This window comes from Coturnix japonica, chromosome 2 (assembly GCF_001577835.2).
Source record: "Coturnix japonica isolate 7356 chromosome 2, Coturnix japonica 2.1, whole genome shotgun sequence".
Classification (NCBI taxonomy): Eukaryota; Metazoa; Chordata; class Aves; order Galliformes; family Phasianidae; genus Coturnix; species Coturnix japonica.
This window is the reverse complement of record NC_029517.1, coordinates 37,077,048-37,092,036: the sequence shown is the minus strand read 5'-3', so window position 1 is coordinate 37,092,036 and position 14,989 is coordinate 37,077,048. Positions and strand designations below refer to the sequence as shown.

Sequence of the window (14,989 nt, the reverse complement as noted above, 5' to 3'; positions counted from 1 at the left end):
GATTTAATTCTAAAAATAATTTTTATTAAACTTAAGGAGACGTTTATCTTATGCTGAAAAATGAAATTATCATGTTCTTCCTCAGCACTCAAAATTTCATTTGGAACTATTCTCATGCTAGCCAGTTTAAAAAAGAAAAATGAGTAAATATATTCCGCTGTCATGCTAGGGGTAACCCTTTTCTGTGAGACTTCTATTTAACAAGAAAATTCAGTCACATCCAGTTTTACTCAACACATTTTCCTAAATACCTCTTTCTCTGTTATTTTGAGTTGTACTTGTTTCTAAACAATGCTATTTCAGATGAAAGGTGTATTAAAAAAGTGGCAAAACTCAGTTCCTTTATGATAAATTCCATCCTTGTGCTCTATAGATGTCTTTTACCTTGCAGTCAAATCCGGTTCTGATGTGATTGTAAATTATCAGCCAGAATAGTTAGTTCTACAAATGCCTGAATGTATGGGTGCCTGCTGTTACAATCTGAATAGCCATGGTAGTAAAGAAAGTGTACATCTAAGCCTTTGGGATAACGTTTTTTCTTATTCTTTTATTTTTCTCCTGTGAGCACTCAATATGTCTGCATAGCTGCTCTTCATGTACCAAGACTGTGATATCTCACTTTTTAAAACTTCCAATGCCTCAAAGAAGTTAGATGTCTATTTTGAGAGTGGGTGGCAGGGAGAACACACGACATAGTTAACTCATCTTGTCAGTGCCAGATAATCTACCTCATCATCTACAGTCACTGTAGTGGTAATATAATGCGTGACTTTGATTCCAGTGCTAGCTGGCACTCGTCCACCCTGGATTTTGTCTTTTAATTATTAACTCTTATTTAGTTATTAAACTACGGATTTGTAATGCTCATGAGTAACTTGTTAACGTATAGAGGGAAAGACTGTACTCAAATAATACTTATGTGCACTTGCCAACGCTCTAGGAATAGTCTCCCACATTCACAGTAACTCAGAAGTATTGAAGGCTGCCGTCATTACTTGTGCAGAGCTGGTATGAGAGATTAAATGTTCTTTTCACCCATTGCACTGTGTATTTACCTCACTTTCTTAAAGTGCTAGTAAATGTCACTCTCTGAACTGGCTTCAGTTTTATGAGGTAGAAGTTACTCTGTTTCAATTTTAACCTTACAGATGCAACCGGCAGTTTAAATAGAAGAAAAAAAGCTTTTTTATATTGTAACCATATATGATATATCAAAGTGTTCTAGTGCACATCTGAGCTTGGCTACAGAAAACAAACAGAGGGAGCAACACTGGTAAATGATGAGATAAGAACAAAGAATGTTCTTGAATGTTTAGATGAATTTTATAGGTTGTATGTAAGGAGTCCTCATGCTGCAAACACTGTTGGAGACTTGTTTCTAGACTTTTTTTTTGTACTTACTGCTTGTCCTAAGCTTACACCAAAACCTGTTAACAGTTTAAGCCACACTTTGGATAGAAGGTTATGTTTAATTGAATGGATTGTGGATTGGCTTTGCCAAAATTGCAGCTCTTCATGGTGAAATTTCAGCACTATACTGTTTCAGAAGTTTATCAGCTAAAAGCATTATTATGAGATTTCCTTTCTTCCTTGCTATTCATGCTAAATAGTTTGAATTATGGGTCTGCGTCTTCATTAAAAATGTTTGTGTTGACAAAAGTTATTATTCAGTCTTCAGAATACTTCCCAGTCTTTCCTAAAAAGCATGGTTACAGGAGCATAACAGTATAACAGTATCCTCACTTAGGATTTTGTGGAGATTTTGAGGAGGCCAAGTTCAGGCAATTCTAGAAAGGCATTGGCTGCAGTATTTCTGAGAAGATCTGTGCTGAGCGATGCAGGTGCTTCAAAAGGAATAAGTCAATCCTGAGCTGTTAGATTTCCACGTCCAAGACTGTGAGGAAAGTAGAACAATGCGGATCTATAGCCTGAACTGCAAATCATTTATTTGTGTAAAGATTGCTAATATCAACACTCTATTGCTTGTTTTAGAGCATTACATCCTCCCGAAGTAGAAGCTCATCTCTGCTGCCACCTGGGACAGTTAATTCTCCTAGTGGCCAAAAACATATGAATCAAAGTGGGCCAACTGTTGTGACCATCACACATCACAAATCACCTGCAGCTGCTCGAAGAGCTAAGAGCCAGCGTTCTGGACAACTCCATGAAGTTAGAGAGGTAAGAGAATCTGATATGACTTCTTATTTTGCTTTGGGATAAACAGTCAAGTCTGACAAGTCAATACTTCTCTTTGTTTCCTACTCTGTATGACTGTTTTGTTTTGATCCCTTTGCTGAGTAAAAGGCTCTCTTTAGTTCTGGTTCAGCTTGAAGTCTGATGTGTACGGGCTTTTTATTCTGTGTGCATGTACATTAAAAGGTGAAGTAGCAACTGGACTTTGCAGTGGTGCTTCAGTGCTGGAGGAACATCTCTTAAGCTGCATGCAGCAAAACCTTTTTGACTGTAAAAGATCTAAATGTAACTAGAAAAGAATGATTCTGGTGAATGAATGTGAAAGAAGGAGCAGCTGCTCCCTATCAGCAGTTTGTCTCTATGTGGCTTTGGTCTTAACTTTGCTGACATTTTGATGTTGTTGGTCTGTGATGGAAGAATGTTGTGTTCTTAGGAAACAAATTTAAAAAAAGAAAGAAGAGTTTATTTCAGTGTGTGTCTATCGCAGTTTAAAAACTAAAACTCCTATACTGACTTAAGTCTGTCTTCTAGACAGCAAAAATAGTACAGAGATAAAGCTTAATGTGGCAGATATTCACAGAGCTCCCTTTCATCTTTCACCCCTTGTTATTTTTGTTTCGTTTGAACTTCCTGCTGTTCTCTAATAGCGCCTTTGTAAATCCCCTTCCCACCTTTTCTACCAAAGAAACTGTTGGCAGCCTAACTTTAAAGCATTCTTTTATCACATTAGATTAAAATATCTGCCTTCATCCTTTAAGTTATAGTCTGAAGAATCTACTTTTAAATTCTGTTCCTTGGAATGTTTTATTAATTTAGGACTTTTAAAAGAAGAATTTGAATAAATTGTCTTAGTATGTTCTAACAGTGAGGAATTGTATTACACATTCTGAAGAAGAATGCTTTTTATCCCTGCTAGCATTAAAAGTGAGAACTTCCCTTGTATTCTGTATTGTGTTGACAGTGCTCATTCCCTGCCCTGGAGTCACTGATTGTCACTGATATTAACTTCATACTACAGAAAACACACGTCTGTTTGTTTTGCATTAGAATATCCTGTCCTTGTCTACCAGTCATCTCTTCAAGTTCTTTCTACCTTACTAAATGTATTTGTTCTTATAGGCTGAATCAAGAGATTCATTACTTCAATTAATAAAATAAACAGTGGGAGCTGTAGTAGATTCATTGAATAAAACTTATCAAGACTGAAAGGAATCGAAAATGAGAGATTTAATCTGTACTGTTCATAATAATTTGGAAAGGGACAGAATCAACAAACCTGAAGAACTGTATTTGGGAAGGAAATTGATATTAGCTTATGTTAAATAGAAAAAAATGTCAAGATACTATCTCTTCAGACAAGGCCTGCTGAATGCTGACTCATTTAGGTATAGAATATTGCAGTGTGATGTCATTGCTTAAAGGTAAATATGATGGGACTTTATTTTGTAATTATAGATAATAACTTTACTATATTTGTTGTAAGTCACAGGTCAGGTAGAGTATCACATCCTCTGAGGAAAGCTTAGAGAGCAACAATAAAAAGAAAAAGAAATAGATACAGAACATATGATAATGTTTGAAAGTTCAAATAAATGAATATTTTTCAAGGAGAGAATATTAAGCTAAGATAAATATGGGAAGTTATTACAAGGAGGTGCCTGAACTTTACCTTCTGTGTTTTGGTACATCTTTTGGAAAAAGAAGAATATATTTGATTCCTTATTCTGGAAATACTGGATTTCAGTGACATGTTCTACTTATTTCCTTCTCAGATCTTTTCAGGATTACATGCAACAGACTTGGGTTCATATTGCCTGCTTTTTTTGGGATGAATATTCTTGTTCCCTGTATCAGGCAATCAGGACTGTTAGATTTGCTCTTTCTTAGAATTATGAATAAAGAGATGTGGCCAGAGGCATTCACAAAAATGCCCTTAAGTCTGTTTCTGTTATGGTGCGTTTTTTATGTGAAGAGAGGAAACTTAGAACGTAGAAGTGCAGAGAATCCTTGCTTTTTATTTGGTCTTTGGTATGATTACAATGATAAGACAAGTTTGCAAAAGGTTTACAGGTCTGTGTTAATGTTCTTTCCCTGATAAAGTAATTGAAACTTTGCCAACCAAATAGGCCTCTTTCTTTTTTTCTGTTTCCCCTCCTTTCTGTTTCCCTGTTTCCCTGTTTCCTGCAGGAGCCACACAACTGGATGGTGAGTTACTTGCTTCCTCTAGAAATCTGTGTGTCTCATATAGAGAAGCTTATGAGAAGCGTAAGCATGCTGAACTTTCTCCTTAGCTGTCCAACAGTGTTGGTGTGATTAATTGCTTTCCATACTGTTGTAGACAAAAAGTTAAGTTAGACCACATAGGAACAGATACAATTATTTGATGTCTTCCAGGGCAGTTTCTTTGGAGATTGTTTGATTTGTCTGAGGATGTGTCATGTCCTAAGGCTGTTTGTTCTGCCACGAGTTAGTGTTGCAAAGCTTAATAAAAACACGTCTCCTTAGGGAATAAATGGGATGCTTAAATATCTGTGGGTATCAGGCTAAGTAGTAAATGTGCATGTGCTTATAAAAATTACAGTACTATAAAACAGTAACTATTAAGTTGCATAGGCAAGAGTTGAATATTTTTATTATGCAAATCTTAACCTCGCCTTTGCAGTTCAATGCATACAAGTTGCACCTTTCTAAACTACACTTTGTTCTGTACTTTTGCTTGAATATGAAATCAAATGCAGTGTCATCTTGGACTCCAAATACACAAGCAGAGAGAATTAGGGTTGCTATGGGAATCACAGAGCGAATGTTCTACTAAATTACACCATTGCCCATGTGAGTAATGTCAAGAGTGAATGTCATTTGTTATTTCTTTGATTTTGTTGTTGTTTTTGTTCCAAATATTAAAAATATTAATGATGCAAACATGGCTCCTTTTTATTAAATTTTTCTCAGCCTGTAGTTTAGTAGTAATTGAGTATGTGGAAAGATGATCATTTTCAATCACTTAAATGGCAATTTTATAAATTAGGGATAATACATTTATGATAGCTACATTTGGAGGCTGCAGCAGCATTCATTTTCTAAAGCAGTTTTGGAGAAGCTAAGATTACTGTTTTTTAGTTTTTAAGAGCGTTTCATTAAATTTTAACTAAACGGAAAGCTTGCAAAGGAGCTTAAGAAATGAAATTTGAGGGGAAGTCAGTCTTCATGTTTTTCATGCCTTCAAAATTCTCAATTAATGTTGAATATAAAACAGAATTCACCTGTTCTTTGTGAAATAGGGTGTACCCTATCATATGCTTACCTACATTTTGAAAACCAACCAGGCTGTTCTCTTGCACTAATACTGCAGTTGTTTCAGAGTTGACAGTTTGGAACTGAAGCATTGAACTAAGCATAGTTGTGTAAATCTTCTTCTGAGATGGGAGGATAGCACGTCACGCCTGGTTGTTTAGCACCCTTCCTTTCAGTGCACATTTCTGGCTGTGTGGTGCAGCAGTGATGTTCACAGCAAGTCCTAAATGAGACCAGGTTCGCTTAATTTCTACAGCCGCGTTTATAACAGCAATAACTGCTTCCAAGATACATGGGCTGTTTTGTTAACCTACTTAAATGCAATTTTTATTAAATTAAGTAGAAGATGTTTTTGAGTGTTCTCGGTGATGACTATGTAGTGTTAGGTGGCTGGCCAATTTTCAAATGTTAATTACAGAAAGTACTTACGTTAATGATCTCCAGGAGAAAGTAACTGTAGAAATGTCTCATATATTTTGTGTAGTTTTCAATTTATATTATTATATACGTTTTGGAAGGACTTACAATCTTCAAATTCTTGTGTTACACCCAAGTTGTGCCTGCTGCACAAATAAACGCAGGACATGTTTAGATTTTACAAGTGGAAGATGGTAAACACTGTAGCTCTCATCTTTAACAAAGATGTGACCAATGACATTTGAGACATGTTCATATGATTTCCTTCACTTAAGCTTGTCTTTGAGGTTTTCAGTGCCTTTGGAACTTCTGTATGTTACAGTTAAAGTTTTAAGAAGCTGCTTGCCCGCTTCCTGCTTACGGGCCTGCAGTTTTTGACAGTAGTTTTAAAATGTGATTATATCCCAGATGGATAGTAACATTTTGTCCAGTGGGCTATAAAAAGAGCTGTATCTGGCTAAATTTGAATACACTACTTCTTAACTTTGTGTTACAGCCATTAGATATATACTTGTAAATGATATATAATATGATGGAAAAATGGTTCCTGTGTTTGTCTGGCTCAGAAAACATCATCTTAAATTCTTTTGAGTACTGCTTAGTGTGTTCTGATAATGTCTGCTATCTTCTGGGCTGACTGCTTGCAGTTTTTCCTCCCAGAGATTCCAACTTACCCAATTTTTGTTTTTTGGTAGGTCTAGGCTGGTGAATGCAAAGCATGCGAATTTGTTTAGAAGTTGCAGTATGAGTACAATTCGACTGCATTATGGTGTCACAGACTGTCTCAAAACCATGGCAGTGCACGCTGAATCACTTCAGTGCTGTTAAGTTGATGATATCAACTTAAACCAGTTCACAGTCGGCTTTGGGACAGTGGGATAAAGCCAAGGATGGATTTACTGTGCTTTGTCTCTGTGTGACTTGTCATAAGCCATAGGGATATGCTTTATCCAGGGCTTCTCGTCTAGGCTTCAGGAATAGCAGGTTTAGATAGCCTTGACAGTGACAGTTGACTTGCTTTTCAGAAAACATGATCTGAACAGATTGCCAGATGGGGAAGTAATACCTACTTTGAAAACTCATGATTGTTCTGATGTAAATTGTTCCACCTAAGAGTTGTTCAAAGAGTACTTCTTAGTAATTATAAGCAAATCTTGTTGTCCTCTGGCATGGTGGTTTTCCAGATTATGAAGGTGATGTTAGACGTGACAGAATTAGAACTTTATTTTGCACTTACTACAGCCTAAGTAGCTAACTGGGCTGGGGGTGAAAGGAAGCGGTTTTTTGTGGGCTTGTGCCTCCTTCAGGCCTCATCCGCCTTTGCACCGTGGGCTCCTCCATGGCTGCATGTGGAGATCTGCTCTGTGTGGTGCCCATGGGCTGCAGGGGGACAGCCTGCTCCTATGTGGGCCTCTCCTGGGCTGCAGCAAAGTTCTGCTCTGTGCATAGAGCACCTCCTGCCCTCTTTCTGCACTGACTTGGGTGTCTGCAGGGGGTCCCTTTTGGAAGAGCTGGCTATTAACTGACATGGGACAGCTTCTGGGCCCTTGCCATCTTAAGCCCCTTATAGACACAGTGGAAATCTTCATAAGAATTACCTGTATGGTGTATTGGGCTACTCTGTATCACCATAGGCATTTCTGTACATTCTGAGGTGAAATGGAATGTTCATTTTCTTTTAAAATCTAAAATTGTTCATTAGTGATGTGTACTGAGGGAATCACCTCGCTTAAAAATCCATCTCTGAGATGTATAATTTATCTTCTAGAGCAATGCAGCATAAGTTACCAAAAATAGCTTCTGTGAATAGTATGCTATACAGTGACGAGCTAACAAAATGTTTCTGTGATTGCTGATGTTGACTTAGTGACTAGCCCTTCGGGTGTCCTTTTGAATATTTAATAGTCACAAATTTGCCTTACTTGCCAGTAATCAAAATATGCTTTCCAGTTTTGTGCTGTAAATATTAACTGATCCTTATTTAATGTCGGAGAAACTGCTGTTCAGAAGAGCTCATAGGATAACACATAGTTGTGAGTAACACTTAATCATTAAAAGAAACGACTTTCCTCACGGATTTTGAGTCAATCCGTATAGTGAAATTAAACAACCTAATTTTCCATCAGAAGCTTTTCAGAAACTGTGTTCTCAGTGCTACATTCCGTGGTTTAAAATATAACAGTGCACTTTCTGCTTGGCTGGATGGCAGCCAGTTGCTGTCCAAGATTTACATGAAATTGCAGGCTTCTTCCTTTGGCTTCTCAATTTTTGGTTCTTGATCACTGGAAGCAATTCAGGTGAAATAAATCCTCAACAAAACACCACCAACCTTTGCAGCAGCTACCTTCTTTTACTTTTCTCTGTGCTTTTTGCCTTGATATCCTTGCATCCTGCTACTCTTGAGTTATCTTTAGTAGCAAATGTTAAGTCTCAGTAGGTGACTGTTAATATGATATGGTTAAACTAACAGGTAGACAAAAAATATTCAAGGAAGGAGCTCTTAAGATAGCAGGGAGAACTGAGTACTTACTATGTACTAGTTGTAGTTTTTTGTTCCAGCCTTATGCTGGCAGTGAACGGAAGCATTACCTCTAGATGTATAGATTATCCAAAGGGAGCTTTAATACAACAGGCTGTGAAGAAAACCAGTCCTTATCGCCATAAAATAGATCCTGATGCTGAGACAGCTCCCTCCAGTGGCAAGATGGCCTTTGCTAAGATTAATACTTAGTGTTTTGGGGAGAGAAAAAAAAAAACAACCATAGCCCACTCTCCCTGATTTGTGGAGAAAACTAGTGCTTATTGATTCTGTCTGTCTGAGTCATGTTTTTTTTACTTGAGTGTTTATTACAGAAGCCAGATCTTAGTAAAAAGCTTTGACTTCTCACCTAAAGTCTTTCTTAGTGTCTCCTTGAAACACTCTTACAGTAGCTGACGCTATCAGAGGAATTCATTTTACTCCAGTGTTCTAGTACTTTGGTTTATTTCTAAATCTTCCTCTTATGTGAGGAAAAGAACCTGAAGCATATGTTGGTTTAGAAGGGAGAGCTGTTGTCTTCCCTTGATCTTAAGGAGGAAGAAGAGAGTGAGAACTGGCTATTTTTTTTTTAATAGCTCAGTAGGGAGCCAACAGAAGGTAAATATCTCAGGATATTGATTAGGATGAAAAATATTTCCTCTTTCCATCTTTCACTATCTTGTTTCCCAGGTGAGGAATAAGACAGACTGTATACAGAAAGCATGCACTTAATCTTAAGTCTGAAAGTGTGATCTTAGCAAAGTATGGTAGTAAGTTTGCCTGAGAAAGCAAAGGAAAACACCTGATACACCCAAGTAAGTGGGCTGTTGTACTGAGATTTATGGTAGCATTATTGGGGATTCTTCCAGAATTGCTGAATCTTCTCTTCGAAGTTGCATATATGTTGCAAAGGCTGTGAATCACTCTTGAGACCTCACTTTTATTCCCCTGAGATCTGTCTTTGCATGTGGATGGAAGCAGAGTTTCCTGGAAACTTGGGATTATTTGCATCCAGATAAGGTATTTGCACTCAAATAGAGTCCTAGAGAATATCAACTGTTAGAGTTTTTCATGTAGTTCATAGTACTTAAAGATGAAATCTGTTGAGAATATCCTGTTTTGGTGTTTGTTTTTTTTTTTTTCTGAACAGAGAAAGCAGGTGGCTAATCAACTCGTTTTCTTGCTGAGCTTGTGCCTGTTTTAAAACACTGGAAGAAAGGAGGAGGAATGTAATATGTGCCCAAGTTGCAGTAGTTCGAGAGTTTGTCAGGGAAGAGGATTAAGAGGATTACTTTTGCTCCTCCAGTGCTGGAAGCAATGTTTACAGCTTCCAGATCAGTAACCAAAAAATACTCCTCTGTCTCCTTTCCTTCCTCACTCCAATATCAAACAACTACTAAAAAAAGTAGTAGTATGCAGACCTGCTAAATACAGTCTGATTACTGTAAATGTATAATTTAACAGCAAATTAGCTTGAATATATAATTAATAAGCTACTGGACAGGAGGCTAAAGAGTAAGAAGTCTCTAGATAATCGAGTAATTAATCATGTTTTCAAAAAATGCAGTGATGTTGTCTTATATGGATGTATAGCAAGTGACCAGATTACAGAACTTAAAAATATAAACCATAGGTTGAATGTGTCGTGCTGGTGAAGCTTGGAGCATAGGAATATTTGGACAGATTAAGCAGTCAGTTTTGAAAGTAAATGGCAGGTGATGACAATTAAGTGCTAGCAGCTCCTTGGCGTGTACATCTGGTGCCACAGTCCCTGGTAAGCTCATAGCCCCTGCTTGTGGTTGCCAGTGGAACAGTGTCATCATCGCTGCTAACAGCGGATTGGGAAGAGTAGTTAAGGCAGGAAGCAACAAAGTCGTTCTGTTTCTTACTGGTTATCTTAGGCTCTGCTTTCAGAATTGGTCCAGTCTAACAACATTTGTTCCTCTGTTTTTTAAGGGTTTCCTCAGAAGGAACCACTCTGTGGAGTGCTCTGCAAGAAGACCGAGCAAAAGAACCAAAACAAAACCCCAAAGGAAATTATGCTTTGTCAGCTGAGACAATAGGATATGTGGCAACTGGCTTTTTAGTTGTTCCTGTAACAGATTATATGAATTTCTGGTTTGGGAAAATAGAACAAAATAACAGATGGAAGTAGGGATGCTTGTGCTTTTTGTTTTTATTTTTATTTCTGAAAGGAAATAAATAATATTGTGGAAAAAGGGGCGAAGACTGCAAGGAAAACTTGTCCTGGTGGTTAGCTGCTGTTCTGATTGTCAGAGGTGTAGTTCTGTTTGTTCTGTCACTTTTTGTGCCTCTGTCTGCAAATTACATGCCAAGTGAAAATTAACTTGCTCCTTTGAAGCTTCTTTGATAGGATGTGTGTGTCTAAGCCTTAATAACTATTATATAACAGAGTCATTCCAGTTTTACTGTTCATTGTTTGCATCTTTGAAATAATTGAGGTCAAGCTGGTTGCTATCCGGAGGTGACAATAATGGAGAATTACGTGCTTTTTCTTTGTAAGGGGAAGGGAGCATTAATCAAGAAAGGGCAGTTGATATGGATGTCATTATCCTGTTCCATCTTTCCAAGATGCTTTTGGAATATCTCACTTAGTGTTCTGGGATCCTTTTGCAAAATAGTTTTTTCTCATTAGCATAACAATGTTCACAGAGGCTGTTGTGGGTCTTTGTCCAGATTGAAGCTTTCTGGGAAGAATTTCTTTCTGTCTACAGTTCAAGAAAGGCCTCCCCCCCCCCCGTCCCCTCCCTTATTTTTTCTTTTTGTCGAAAACTGAGTTATTGTAAGCCAAGCATACACATCTGTTAATTGTAGAGCAAACATGTCTGTAGTCATATGGTCCTGTGTACCTTTCTGTACTAAACAGATAAACAGATTCAGGACTGAAAAGCAAAATGTTCTGTAATAAGAGATTGGTGTTACATATTGCAGCGCCTTTAGCAACAACTCTTGTATATAACTCTTTCACTTCAACTATATATTAAGCTCTAACTTTGCCTTTCTGCCTTGCATGCCATTGATGGAATCCCACTAGAATATTTGTGGACATGACTTTACTGAAGAAAAGGGATAAACCTATAAATCCTAGTCAGGGAATCTTTCATTAAGTAGGAAGGTGCATGTATCAAGTGATTTTGAGGAGAATTTTCAGAAGTTAGGACCAGGGCTCTTACTCTGCAGTGGCTATAACTCAAAATAAGAACATATCAAATGGGGAAATAAACCCAACCCAAACTCCGTGCTTCTACTGCAACTGTAGAATTTATCTTCATTTGACAGACATTTCAGTAGGGAGACGTATACTTTCTGAGCTGGTGATTGGCAGCATTGAATTCTCCAGATGTGGCTGAAAACAAGCTGAAGAAGGAAGTAATGTTTGTTAGGTATATATTTTTCTTTTTTTTGCATATGTTTATGCTGTTTCCTTTTTCAGAATAAATAATTGAAAATAGGAAAGCTTCGTGGAAATACGATGTGGGAATTGTGAAGTTGTGCTGAGATTTTAGCCAATGTGTCACTTCAGTGACTGGTATGATTACTTTGGTGACACTGGAGTTCCATGTGTTTGTCTTACATTAAAGAATATATCACTATACTTGGTATATGAATCTCTATTTTATGCTTTGATAAGAATTTGTTGACTGTTCTAACTCATCATTTTTGTAATATGATGGTTCGTATTGTTACTGATGATATCTGGGTCAGGATTGTTTATGATACCTGCATCAAGCCAGGAGTTCTTGATCAAAATCAGAGTTAAAAACTATTAGGGTTATGTAACAATCTGATGTATTTGATTTACAATATCTTCGGAGGTTTCTGTTTGTGTGGGAGCTTTATGTCTGCTTTTCTTTTTAAGAAAAACAATGCTTTGTATTACAACAAAATAAAAAACCAAAAACCTTGTGGTACATATATGTTTAAAAACAAGAACCAGGGTTTGGACTCATATCACTTTGGACCTATTCTCAGTAGGTTTCATAAACTGACCTCTCCTTTTGTCCTTTCCTAATGTCTTTCAAAATGCTTTCCTTCTGTCATGATTATCCAAAAGCAAGAAATTAATAGCACCAGGAAGTATTTGTGATATACCTCTCCCAAACAGAACTTGATATATCTGGTTTAAAAAAGAAGGGATGTGTGTTGAATTTCTGTCACTTAATTGTCTTTCCTCCCACAAGCGGTCTCTTTTTTTTCTTGTTGGTCACATATTTATTTATATGGATGCTCTGATTTTCATATGAACACTGTTGATTATTTTCCAATTTATTTATTTATTTTTTTTTAAATGATGGTTTTCAGCTTATGTGCAGCTGGCAGTGGAAAAGCTTTAAAATAAATAAATACATCACTGCATTGAATCTTGCAGGGGAAGTGCCCAGAGGTAACTTGGCAGACAATATGCTGCTAGCAGTAGTATTGCTGACAGCTGGCACAGAGGATACTGAAGCAGAGAAAGGTTGCTGTTGACTGATAGAGCAAAGTGAGTCCTCAATGAATGGCACTACTTATTTTCTTGCCATTCTTCACATGGCCTTACATGATGAAGGGAAAGTGTATGCTTGCCCTTGGAGGTAAAATGGCTGATGTCAATCTTTGTTTTCTTCAAGGAGCTTGAAATCAGTATGTCTTAAGGTGCTGAGGATGCTTGTTTGCTGGAATGGTTATTTGCTTCTTCTTTGAGTTCAGTTTCTGTTCCTTTCAGCGCACTCAGCATGGCCTTTTATATCAGTATATTTGCCACAGTGTAGGGAGGCCACAGGAAGTGTTCTGACCATACGTCAAAAAGGTAATAATAAAAAACCTGATGAAGCTCTTCCTTTTAATTTTTATTTTTTTAATTTTTATTTTTTTTAAACATTGTAGTAGCTTGGACAAAAGGAACTTGAATCTGTTGTTTACAAATCTTTTCTTTTGAAAGCTTTGATCATCTCAAGTGTAGTTTTTTGGTTTTTAGTGAAGGTATTCTGTTTGGAAGATGCTGTGTTTAAAACACTTAGCAAAGTGCATCTCAACATTCTGAATTTTCTGGAGTGCATCGAGCTTGCTTTTATAGTCAAGCATTTTAGCACTACAGACTGCCATTTATCAAACTGTATCTTTGCATAGCAACATCTTTCATGTCTATAACCAGGTTATAACTTTCTCGTTGTCAGTGATAGTGTCGTGCTGGTGTCCTCAGGTGCTCTGATCTGGCTGGGTTAGTATATACTTGCATTAGATGAGAGATGATGACTGTTGTGTTAAATGCTGCATATGTGTGGAAGAAGGTGAATGAAGAAAAGTTAACTCCAGATTGAAAGCACCTACATTGAAAAGCTTTATTTGTAATTTAATGGATTTACAAATAGTTGCATTAAAGAAAGATTGACATCATCTCATGAATCTTGTAATAATTAAGCCAGATGTGTTTGTCTAGGCTTGGTTAGAATCAGTGAGCTAGTACAGGAACATTGCAGTTAATGGGGTGAATTGCATGGTAAATGGGTTCAGTGCTGACACATTCTGTAATCTCAGTATTGTATGATTCATTCATGTAACTAAAGGAGCTGGACTTTGATTTATCTGCAGTCATGTTTCGAGTTTGAACTTTAGGTGTGAGATTGAATTTGTATGCTTCATAAACCTATTAAGCAGTCATCTTTTTCTTTTTTCAAGCTTGTATTCTTCAAGTAGCGGTTTCTTAGATTATGTAAAAACATCAAATTTAGCAAAATCTCTGAGAAGAAAGGGAAGGGAGATGTAAGAAGGAGACTTTTGAGGAATAAGTGTCATATTTAGTTTAAAAAATCCTCCTGTAGGAATGCATAGAGATGAATAGAATAAATGCATTTATCTCCTGTTGGAAAGAATGACTGGCACATGGTTATCCTTTATTTTTTAGAAAGCTGATTTTAAAATGCTGCATGCTGTATAAAAGGACTTTTCTCTTATATCAGTCTGGCAGAGGACGGGAAGTTTATTTCTGTGTCCACCTTTTAGGATCATAAACTTGCAATTGTACTGAAAGTAGAAAGATGAAATTTTTCAGGAGAGGGAAGACAATTAAACGCATGACAGCCATTAATCAGTATGGACTCTCACAGGTAATTGAATCTTGAGCTTATATTGGTAGGTCTTATATACCTGCAGGAGAAAGGAATACAAAGCAACTCAGTTCGTGTTGACTGAGCTGTCTGTTGGGTAGTATATACTCTTTCTGTATACTCTTTCTGCCAAAGGGTGAAGAAGGGAAGAAGTGTGACACACCATCACTAAAGAAATATTGCAGTGGCTTAACTAAAGTTAATTGTCTGAGATGAAGTCTATAAACTCTGTCTCCTTAGGCATAGGCTGATAGTATCTCAGTGCATTAAACAAAAAAAATAATAAATCCAGAGTTAATTTGAGTTTTGGCCCAAGTAGGTATGATTTCAGGCATGGGTGTGATTATTTCAAAGATGCTGCCAGGTACAGTGTGATACATAAAGGTGGCTGCTTACTTGAAGGAAAGGTAAGTGAAATAAAGAGGCCTGTCAGTGTGCATGTGCAGTTTGGTACAGATTG

At 37.1% G+C, this 14,989-nt stretch overlaps 1 protein-coding gene across 2 annotated transcripts in view; it reads left to right on the top strand.

Annotated features, from left to right (window-relative positions):
* The window catches only part of OSBPL10 (oxysterol binding protein like 10), a 91,851-nt gene that overhangs the window by 33,791 nt on the left and 43,071 nt on the right, over window positions 1-14,989 (top strand). The window contains exons 4-5 of one of the 2 annotated variants that reach the window (XM_032442363.1): window positions 1,993-2,178; window positions 4,381-4,398. In XM_032442363.1, the coding sequence (XP_032298254.1) occupies window positions 1,993-2,178; window positions 4,381-4,398 (204 nt within the window). The remainder of the gene's footprint in view (window positions 1-1,992; window positions 2,179-4,380; window positions 4,399-14,989) is intronic. The other variant, XM_015853901.2, reaches the window with a different exon arrangement.